Below are 10,977 nucleotides of genomic sequence, written 5' to 3'. Positions count from 1 at the left end.
AAATACTACTAGGAGGACTATTTGAGCTGCAGCTACGTGGCACAGATAGACTCAAAATAATTATCATTACAAGCCAGCCCTAAATCATCCACTGCAAAAATCTGTCATCGGCATTCCTCATCCAGCCACTACCGGCTATCTGTCTTAGCTCGTCGATCAGCGGACCGGAGGGCGTCCCGCGATACGCCGCTTGCTTTTTCATGGTTTCCACTCGAGATCTCATTTACCCCAATAACTGCATGACACCTTCATGTCTCACTGTGTTTAAGGTGTCGGATGAAAATTAAAAAAAAATGTAAGATTTTTTTTATTTTCTGTTCTTCGATCATATCTAAGTTTCTGTTGTAAAATAAAATACTTCATCAATTTTCAAATCGAAAGTTTTTACCAATCGAATAACCAATGCGCAATGTGTATACTAGGTACAGGCAAGCATGAATGCGAGCATACTAAACAAAAATCGAAGAAGCCATTAAGTTAGTAAACCCATTAATCATTGTTATTCATCAAAATTCGCTTATAATATTTCGTGTTCTATATTTTCTAAAGTATGATTAATGAGTTTTTTTGTACAAGAAAACGGAAAGGGCAAGAGGCGACTACCACCTAATGAACGAAATAACCTGTCGCTTTCGATTCGATTAAATGTTGCTTAGTTCTTCAAATGATCATATTATTATAACTTAAAACAACATTGAACATAGGTAACTACTTAATAAAAACATTATGGTGGGATATTTAAGTGGGTACAATACACACTTATGGATGGAATTTACCGCGAATAAGCATAGCTCTCGAATGTATAGGTAAGTACATATAGCGGAAATAAAAAATCAAATAGTTAATAAAGTAGGTAATTTTTTTAAGCAGATTGCTGTGTTGGTGTAGGTACACAACTGAATTTGGGGAATTACAAAACAATTTTTAAGGTGGGATATGTGGGATTTGTACCCACTAAAAATGACTAAATCCTCCTCGATGGCCACTATCAGTGGCGGCTAGGAGGCTGCAGTCATCATCAATTAGCTTAGTTAAAATATTATTGACTTATTTTAAGTTTAAAAATACCGAAGTTAACCATTGAATTTAAAAATAGAACAACGCGGACTCGGGTGTAAATGAAACTATTCATTTTGCAGTGTTGAGATAACTTATAATTATGATCAAAGTGACCTCTGTGACCTGACGAATTGACGATGCCACGCCAACGGCCATAACTGCAGACAGACCTATAATTTTGTCGAGTAGCTGAAAGTTTCTTATGAAAAGATACTAATGAACTGCGCTTTATGGTGCTGGTGGGAATATTACATACCCTAATGTATAGATAATCTACACATCTAAGTATAAATACCGTGTGTAAATAATGTAGCCCTTTCAGCGGCAGCGGTACCGTTGCAACACAAGTAGATCTTTAAAGGTGTGGTACAGTCTCAGATACTAAATTGACAGATTCTGAACGGTTTATCAACAGTCGCACCAATAGAACGATAAGTTACTTAATCGTGGGACAAACGACTGTTGATGAACCGTTCAGAATCCGTCAATTTAGTACTTATCTGAGATTTAATAAAAAACCGACTTCAAAAAACCACTAAAATGTAAGTAATAATTTAAGGTTTACACAAATTATATGTGACAGTACAAATATACCTAAGCAGGAACTGTTCTTTTTTGATGTTGGTGCAGTGACAAAGTAATCTGAAGAAATATGGCACCAACTTCAAAAAAGAACAGTTCCTGCTTAGGTATATTTGTACTGTCACATATAATTTGTGTAAACCTTAAATTATTACTTACATTTTAGTGGTTTTTTGAAGTCGGTTTTTTTATTTTTTTAAATTATTATTTTATTTTATAGTTTTTAGTTTATTTGCAATAATTTTTAATTAAGTTGCAAATGATACCAAAAAGTCCTACTAATCAATACGAATCATTCAAGCCTAAACACGAGGTAGTTGCTATATACCGTTGAGGAGTTCCCTTGACTGCCTTCCGTTTCCATCATCAGATCAGCTCAAGGTCACCATCATATTTTATTGTTATAAGAACTATATTTACGTTCTTAATTTCATTAGAATCGGTTAATATGTGTCCAAAATGGAAATTCATACCCTATTTTTACCCCTTTACCCACCCTTAGGGGTGAGATAAAATTCTGAAAAAAAAATGGGACCACCTGGAAGCTCAACCCAATACAACAAAAAAAGAATTTTCAAAATCGGTTCATAAACGGCGGAGTTATCGGTGAACATACATTAAAAAAAAAATAAAAAAAAAAAAAACCCGACGAATTGAGAACCTCCTCCTTTTTTTGAAGTCGGTTAAAAAAAGACTTTAGTTACCTAACTACTTATGTTATTGTCAATAACATTGTACCCAGTGATATTTATATTAGAATAGGTATCATTTATTGTATCATCCTACCTGCCTGTTGCCTGCGGACTGGACATGACAGACTGCAGATAAAACATGTCTCTTCCAAACCTACACAACGAAAAAACAGCCGGCACGGAAAATACCAATGGCTAACAATCGGCCGTTTGGCAACAAACTGGGTAGTCAACCTTACTGTTCCTTTTTGCCAACGCAACATGACAAAATGGGTGGATTGTACCGCCCGCTCGGCTTAACCCTTTGGCAAAGTCTGAAACTGACGCGGTTAAACTTGGTTTTTTTTCCGACCACAGCGCGGTCGGTGGAGCTCGTTTGTGAGTTTCCACTTCAAAAAGGAAAAGGGAAACCGGTTGATGTATGTCAATGGATGGCTTTCGCGTGCGGGGACTTTCGAGCGGGACTTGTGAGTTATGACTTCGTGAGAATTCAATTCTATTTTCTCAAAATCATGGTTTCTACTTTCGGTTTATACACTCACGAGCAATGAAAAAGTTCCAGTGACAAAAGCACCAAATTAAAAAAATATATATATTTTTTATTTTTTTTCAACTTTTAGGTACTTTAAAAGTTTTCCCATGGGAATGCCGGGATCAGTAGCAGTTGGCGGTCGTGGTCACCTAGCTTAGGTACTTATTTTTTAATTATAGAGTTTCAATTATAGCACCAAGTTTCCAGTACTTTTTACGGGAAAAAGTTTAACATTCTCACAAGACTCTTTTTTAATATTGAAGTAGTAAAGCAAGAAGTGTTTTTTAAAAGTTGGTATATTAAATTTGAAAGGCTTAAAAATTACTGACTATCATCAGATTAACAAATACAGATTTCTCTAAAAATTATTATGTAACATGACAATGGCCGCATGCGATTTAGAGTCTCAAACATCCAATTTCTTTCTCAGTCAATAAATTCTGTAATTTCCCAAATAGTTACATCAAAAAGATGAAAAATTTGTCAATTGGAAGTTTATTGCACAAGCACAACCCTATTTTTATCAACTCTGACATTGGGGGTGCTTCTCAGCTTCTTTATAAATTTATCAGCAATCCTATCATCTACATCTCTCCCAGTCACCTCTGCATATTCCCCAAGTACTTTCTTCTGCAATCTCTTGAATTGTACCTCATTACCTTTCTTCTGCAGTACGGACATGATACAGGCGTGCCAGTTGAACTTCTCAGCCCTTCCTTGTTCCTCAGAATATGCTACATTTTGATCATGAAGGCACATGCTTTCTTCTAATTCTTCTTCTTCTTCTACTTTAGGCTTCTTCTTTTTCGTCTTTTCCACATTTAGCTGCAAATTCTGCATTTGAAGATCAGCAACATCATTTTCAACTGATGCTGTTGAGTTGACTGTGTCTTGTCTTTTACGCTTCTTGTTTTTATTATCTTCTACTCCGTTGGCGTCGCCATTGACGTTTTCAGATTTATTCTTCTTTTTCCCCTTCTTAGTCTTTACTTCTTCTTCCTCCTCTTCTTCAGGTGCTTGGGCAGCACTTTCTAATTCGGCTTCATATTTCTTCTGCTTTTTCTCTTCTTTGCGTTGTTTTTTAGACTTCTTACCTTTTTTACCGTCTCCTTCTTGGTTTTCCTCAGTTTCTACTACCTCTGGCAACTTGGAGTCACTGGTTGACGAAACTTCGGCTTCCTCAGGGATGGTTTGAGAATCATCATTAGTGTTATTCTCCTCAATTTCACTTGGTTTTTCATCATTTTGTTTTTGATTCCTGTTTTGATTATTAATAGATAAAGCAGCAACTTTCCCAGCAATCATGTCCCAGGCAGCGTCAATGTCTTTGGGGGCAGTTTTATGGCCGCACACATTTTTGACAAAGTTGATGAACTTAGGCTTCTTGCGTGGAGTGTTGTTGTGTTTGCTCACAGTGTTCAGTATTCTCAGTACACTAGCTGGAGCATTCTTCTGCTCATCCAGGACACTCTGCACCATCTCCACCCATGCATTCTGTTTTAGTTCTCCTTTCTTCTCTTTGGCTACAAAACCTTTAGCACTATAGCGCTGCTCCTCTGTAATACATTTTGTGTGTTCTTCATACTCCTTGCCACTAGAAGTTAATAAAAAAACACAGGTTAGTATAATATGATTAAGACAGTTGTTAGCAATGCTTTATAATATATTATGTAAAAGGTTTACAACTAAAGACATAAATTTCTTTATGGACAAATATTTTTTATTCTCATTGCAAACAATTGGGTTTCTAGATTCATTGACAAAATTCATCTCTATGTACACCACGAGTAAATACTATATACATGAGTGTTATTGTTTGTTCTACCTATGTAGATCTATGTAGATTGTTCTATCAGACAAAATAATTATAAATATACAATGTTAAAAAAAACCTATAAACCTGCATTGGCATCGTTCCCAAAATATTCATGTTATTTAGTTTATCCGCCTTGAGCCTTAGACATATTAAACCAAAAAGCGGGAAATGAGCGAATACTTACAAGAAGTCTTTGAAACAATCCATACAGGACAAGTTGGGGCTCCTGTTTCTACATTTGGTTAAGTAATGTTTCTCAACCTTCGGCTTGTTGACCGACTCCCCGCAGTGACCGCATGTGAATACTACCATTATAAGCACGTTGTTTATATGATACGCAAGCCTATTTCACTGTTTCTACCTGAAACAGAAAACTATGGTTATACATCTTTCTGATAACAAATTGAGGAATATTTATATGGCATGGTTAAAATTAAGGATTCTGCGCCTTTTAGTATATGTATTTATTTCGTAATTACTTACCAAATCCTCGTTTCAATTTAGATTGTTGATAAAATTCACGCGAAAACAATTTTTAAATCCAAAATGTCAAAACCACATGTGAGAAAAGAAAGGCAGAAAAAAATCTACTCTGTTAACATTTTGATAATGACACGGCCACACTCCGGAACATTGTCCATAGACCAGTAAAAAATAAAAGGTATTCTGTGAATAAGTTCATTTGTTGTCTATGTTTTTTTTTTTTTTTTGTTTTTTTTTTTTTTTTTTTTTTTTTTTTTTTGGCGGGCTTTTGAAAAGAGTAGGCGCGATTTTACAAAAGTTTTTCGAAAATTATTAAAACTTAGTTAAACACTGTAAATTAATACTGTAATATATTGTAATTAACTTGTATATACTTGGTGTATAAAATGGAGGAGCCTCCGGGGGCTGGGTCCCCTGGGGGTGGAGATCGAGCTTCCCCGCCCAATCTGAAGAGGGGCCGGGACAATGATGAGGAAGAGTCTCTGCAATCCACAAGGGACTATTCCGACATGTACATACCCTATACAAAACCTAACTACAAGAGAGTGTTTCCAGACGTGAGTACCGGCAGCGGCAGCGGTGAGTACCTCGTATTTGTAGAAAGCACGAAGGCGGGCGAGCGGCTCGGGAACAAGAATCCCCTGATGTTGGCCACATTATTTCGGAATGAAATTAAAGGAGTCACAAACATAAAGCGAATCAACGCAAGCAAAATAGGAGTGACCTTCTCTCAGACAAACACTGCTAACAATTTTCTGAAAAACGAGAGTTTCCTTCAGAAATATGAAATGAAGGCGTTCATTCCAGCCAGGTCTGTGGAGAAAATTGGCGTTTTAAGATTTGTACCCACAAACATAAGCAATGAGGAACTTTTTAGGAAATTACAGTCGTCATTAGAAATAGTGGCAGTACGGCGCTTTACGCGCAAGGTAAATGGTGAAGTTAAGCCATTTAATTCTGTGAGTGTGACATTTTTGGCAAATTCGTTGCCCGAAGCTGTCTACCTGGACATCTTCAGGTTCCAGGTACATGAGTATGTAGCACCGTTGTTGCAGTGCTTCAAGTGCTTCAAATTCAATCACGGAGCTAAAATATGTAAGTCGGCTCAACGGTGCTCCATATGTGCCGGGGACCATCATTATTTAGAATGTAAGAATGAAGCTGTCAAATGTATCAACTGTAGCGGAGAGCACCTGGCCATTTCAAGGGACTGCCCCATAAAACAAACTAAAATTCATGAATTAAAAAATAAAACATACGCTTCGGCGATGAAAAATAACAAAAATGACAACATTTTTAAAAATTATGAGAAGGACTTTCCAGCACCACGTGCCAGAAATCATAACTATGCCTCTTCCATGAAAGCACCAGCAGCTGCAACACCAACAGCTAAAACAATACTTAAAACTAATGAAAATATAACGGAAAAGTCTAAGGTACACGAAAGGGAGACTATTGAGAATAAAAAAAAATCAATTTTAAGCAACGAAAATTTGATAAATGAAATTTTATCAAATGAAATTGTACTGAAGGGTATGATTGCCGCGTTGGTGGCCATTGGCAATGGTGGTAGGACGATAACAACAACAGTAATAAAAGAAATTTTAACAAAAACACTAAAAAATGAATAAAGATTTTATTAGAATATCACAATATAATATAGAGGGCGCTATGAACAAAAAACCATTGTTTATAAAATATTTATATGACAACGACATTGATATTTGTCTATTAAATGAGACCTGGCTTAGGGTGGCTGTTACGAACTTCTATTTAAATACTACATAAATTTATTTAGCTAATTTCGTTTAATGCACTAAACAATTTTATCCTAAACATGTTTAGCTTCATAATTCACCATGGTCTTTTGATTAATATTTAGTTAAATGCGTTTAGCATCCTGCGATTTGTTATTTACGTTCAGTTCCACATCTTTTAATGAGAGACTTCATATTTTTTTATTGAACATTCGAAACGACTCAGCGTAAAACGGAGTCAATCTATAAATGTCAAACATAGAGAAAATAACACTACATATTTCAAAACAAAACTTATTTCGGCTTTCACCGCGTGGTGGTGTTTGTATTTATTTGTTGTTGTGATTTCAAAGTAAAATGAATAGTCAAGCAACTTCTTCTCGTGTTCGTGCCCCTAATTTTACAAGGGAAGAACAAGATTTATTGTGCAATGTATTAGAACCATACTTGCACATTATAGAGAGCAAAAAAACGTTGTTCCTGAATGGTATCAGGAGATTTAATGTATATTTCATACAATAATGCTATTGCATGAGTAACTCTATGAATGATTCTGCAAGCTGTTGGTTCTTCCACACCTATCACATCTCCACAAGTAATTAACTGACTGCCAGTTGCATAATATCGGAGTGTGCATAACAACTGGTTCATTGGAGTAACTGCATTATTTCTGTAACAATAATTATAGGTATAAATAAAAGTATAAGATAATTATGTAGTCAGATAACTTTATTATTTCAATACCTTAGCTACTTACCTGGTGGAAATAAATTCAAGATGATGTTGAATTTCTTGTAGTATAAGCGATACAGTTTAGCGAGCGGTGGTAGCTCAGTCGGGTAAGCGCCCCCTTCTCACGATGAGGGTTCGAATCCCGGTGCTGACATGTACCAATGAGTTCTTTTAACTTAAGTACAATGTATATCATCGCTCTTACGGTGAAGGAAAACATCGTGCGCATCTAGCACATCTAGATATGTGAACCCACCAACCCGCAGTGGACCAGGGTGGTGGGAAATGGTCCAAGCTTAGGAAGGCAGTTTAGACCTTGGGGATATGCACAAAGGTTCCACTCGAGAGAGCCAGGTGCAGGTACTTACACCCCCACAGAGAATAGAATAGAATGGAATAGCGATACAGTTTTTTTTGTCAAACGAAATCTCCTAACAATTTTTTTATCCGGTAGTGTCTCAAATAAGTTAGTTTTTTCTGCAATATAGCGTAATGAGCGAGGTCTATTCATATAGAGAAGTAATTCTTCATCATCGTCATCAAACAAAATATCCCACAAATCCATTATTTATTAGATAACCTCAATAACCTCTGAACAATGACCTCTGAATCTCTCACAGACAACAACTAGACATCACTGAGGAAAAATGCTAGAAATGGAAAAGTTCTCTTGACAGCCGGTCGGTCAGCTGTTCGCCGCGACTGACGCCATGACATGCGTAGTAGATAAATTTGTAGTAAAGTTAAATAGCCATTTGACCGCATTTAGGTTTAACAGATTACTAATCATATTTAAGTCGTGGTAAAAGATGTTTTACGAAATTTAAATAAAAATTGTGTTTAAATAAAAAGTTAAATACATTTATCACGTTGATAAAAGCCACCCTTAGAGATAAAAATACTTTTAATATACCCAGCTACAACTTCGTCTACCAAAACGGTAAGGACGGACGATGTGGTGTAGGTATATTAGTAAAAAACCATTTAAAATATACAGTTTCTCCCACACCCTTTTATGAATTCTTGCAAACCACGGCTATAATCTTATCAACTAATGCTGGTAATCTGACATTATTATGCGCATACAGTCCACCTACTAATAACAACCAACGTAGGTTTCAAGGAAGAAGATTAAAGCAAATTTTAAATGATTTACCTAAACCTATTATGCTATCAGGCGACCTTAATGCACATCATGTTGCCTTTGGTTGCCTTTCCACTAACTCCAGAGGTAGTGAGATATACAATATTATAGATGAATACGACTTATGTATTCTAAATACTGGAACTCCAACCACAGTAGGTAGCCCTAATAAAAATCCCTCAGCAATAGATATATCCTGCATAAGTCCATCCTTAGCTTCACTCTGCCACTGGAGAGTTCATGATGACTCCATGGGCAGCTATCACTTTCCCACTATTATTGATATACAGACTTCAGTACATAAATATGAAATAGGTAGTCCCATTGATCGTTTTGTGTACAGCAAAGCTGACTGGCTGAAGTTCTTATCTGAAACAGAACATAAATTGGGAGACTTAGTAATAAATCATTCTTGTCCTCTTGAAAGTTACAATGAATTTTACAATAAATTAAACGAAATCAAAGAAATTTGTATACCTAAATTTAAGAAAACTACACAATTTATATTAAAAAAGCCTGTTCCCTGGTGGGATACTGAATGTAGTGAGGCCGTCCAAAAAAGTAAAGAGGCCTTAAATTTGTACAGATCAAACTCTTCAATAGATTCTTACATTCAATATAAAAAACTAGACGCATTAAAAAAGAAATTACTAGCAGAAAAAAAGAAAAATGGATGGAGTAAGTTATGTGAGTCATTCAATAGATATACACCAGTCAGTACAATTTGGAATTATATAAGAAGATTTAAACGTGTAGCCTTACCCAAAACACCCAAAAATGATGAGTGGATCCCCTCTTTTCTGGATAAATATGCACCTCAATCTCCTCCTGAGAAACAAATAGATGAAGCTTCATTAAATAAATACTTTTATAGAAATAATTATGATAGTAATGATTTTCTCTCTCAGCCATTCTCCTTCAATGAGTTCTTAGCAGCAATAAAAACACGGAAAGATACTTCTCCTGGCCTAGATGATATTCCATACAAACTTATTCGCCACATGCACATAACTGCACAGAAAACTTTATTAAACATTTTTAATTTGCTTTGGATATCTAATTCTATCCCTGACACATGGAAAACACAATGTGTAATACCAATTTTAAAGCAAGATAAACCAGAAAACGATTTTAATTCCTACAGACCAATCGCACTTTCTTCATGCATAGGTAAACTATTTGAATTTATGCTTAAAACAATATTAGATCATTTTGTAGAAACAAATAAAATATTACCTGAACAACAATTTGGATTTCGAAAGGGGCGTAGTGCTGCAGAAAGTTTCACTTCTCTTGTAGAAGACATTAAGAATTCCTTTCATGGTCACTCAGCAACTGTTTGTGCATTTCTTGATGTCCAAGGTGCCTTCGATAATGTTAATCCATCTGTACTAATACAAATCCTGTCCGAAATAGGCATTCCAGGTCATATCTGTAAATGGATATTTAATTTTTTATATAACAGGACAATGTATGTCAAATTTAATAATAATATACATGGACCAGGACATGTGTACAAAGGGACAATGCAAGGGGCCACAATTTCCCCTCTCTTGTATAACATATATACCTCACAAATCAATAAATACTTAACCCTAACAAATGTAAAATTTTTGCAGTTTGCCGATGATTTGTTAATATACACTGTAAATAGAAATGTTAATATAGCAGTAAATAACTTAAATGATGCCCTTGAACAGGTCCATTCTTTCTATTTTGGAAAACTCAAGTTGAACATAAGTCCTAATAAAAGTGGAGTCATGCTATTTAGTAAAAAACATACCATATGTAACTCTAGAGTTATTTATAATAATTGTCCATTACCATGGTTAGAAGATAAGAAATTTTTAGGGATATGGTTGGATCAAAGACTAACATTTCAACCTCATATTAATTATATAATTAAAAATGCTTGTAAAGGACTGAATATATTGAAATCTCTTGCTGGAGTTCATTGGGGATCTGACCCAAAGATATTATCAATGTTATACAAAAGCATAGTTCGTAGTCACTTTGACTACAGCTCATTAGCTTATATGAATGCAAATATTACTACCTTAAAGAAATTGGATATCATACAAAATAAAGCATTAAGAATAATTTCTGGTGCTATGTGCTCCACCCCCATTAATGCTATGCAATGTGAAACCTGCATTCCCCCTCTGCATTTCAGAAGATTT

General features: G+C 35.4%; 2 protein-coding genes and 1 long non-coding RNA gene across 3 annotated transcripts; 1 reads left to right on the top strand and 2 right to left on the bottom strand.

Moving 5' to 3' along the window:
* Positions 1 to 3,143: 3,143 nt before the first annotated feature.
* Positions 3,144 to 5,305, bottom strand: LOC105381990 (cell growth-regulating nucleolar protein). The gene is made up of 3 exons (XM_011551805.3): positions 5,165 to 5,305; positions 4,866 to 5,042; positions 3,144 to 4,459 (listed from the first exon to the last, which is right to left on the bottom strand). The coding sequence occupies exons 2-3, from the start codon at positions 4,991 to 4,993 to the stop codon at positions 3,361 to 3,363; spliced, it is 1,227 nt and encodes a 408-aa protein (XP_011550107.3). The 5' UTR covers positions 4,994 to 5,042; positions 5,165 to 5,305; the 3' UTR covers positions 3,144 to 3,360.
* A 119-nt stretch (positions 5,306 to 5,424) lies between these two features.
* LOC125490663 lies at positions 5,425 to 9,187 on the top strand. Its single transcript, XM_048630548.1, has 2 exons — positions 5,425 to 6,915; positions 8,544 to 9,187. Exon 1 carries the CDS (start codon positions 5,551 to 5,553, stop codon positions 6,793 to 6,795), a length of 1,245 nt encoding a protein of 414 aa, XP_048486505.1. The 5' UTR covers positions 5,425 to 5,550; the 3' UTR covers positions 6,796 to 6,915; positions 8,544 to 9,187.
* LOC125490665 lies at positions 7,277 to 7,776 on the bottom strand. Its single transcript, XR_007267817.1, has 2 exons — positions 7,679 to 7,776; positions 7,277 to 7,591 (listed from the first exon to the last, which is right to left on the bottom strand). It is a non-coding gene; the product is annotated as an uncharacterized LOC125490665 (long non-coding RNA).
* Positions 9,188 to 10,977: the final 1,790 nt, after the last annotated feature.

Source organism: Plutella xylostella, chromosome 26 (assembly GCF_932276165.1).
Source record: "Plutella xylostella chromosome 26, ilPluXylo3.1, whole genome shotgun sequence".
Classification (NCBI taxonomy): Eukaryota; Metazoa; Arthropoda; class Insecta; order Lepidoptera; family Plutellidae; genus Plutella; species Plutella xylostella.
Note: the sequence above shows the minus strand (reverse complement) of the source record. Positions and strands in the feature narration are given on the sequence as shown.

Excerpts from the sequence above, each read along its gene's own strand:
- LOC125490663 (XM_048630548.1), top strand. The coding sequence starts at position 5,551 with ATGGAGGAGCCTCCGGGGGCTGGGTCCCCTGGGGGTGGAGATCGAGCT.
- LOC105381990 (XM_011551805.3), bottom strand. The coding sequence starts at position 4,993 with ATGGTAGTATTCACATGCGGTCACTGCGGGGAGTCGGTCAACAAGCCG. Across the intron at positions 4,460-4,865 it reads GATTGTTTCAAAGACTTCTT|TGGCAAGGAGTATGAAGAAC; the intron begins GTAAGTATTCGC and ends ATTAACTTCTAG.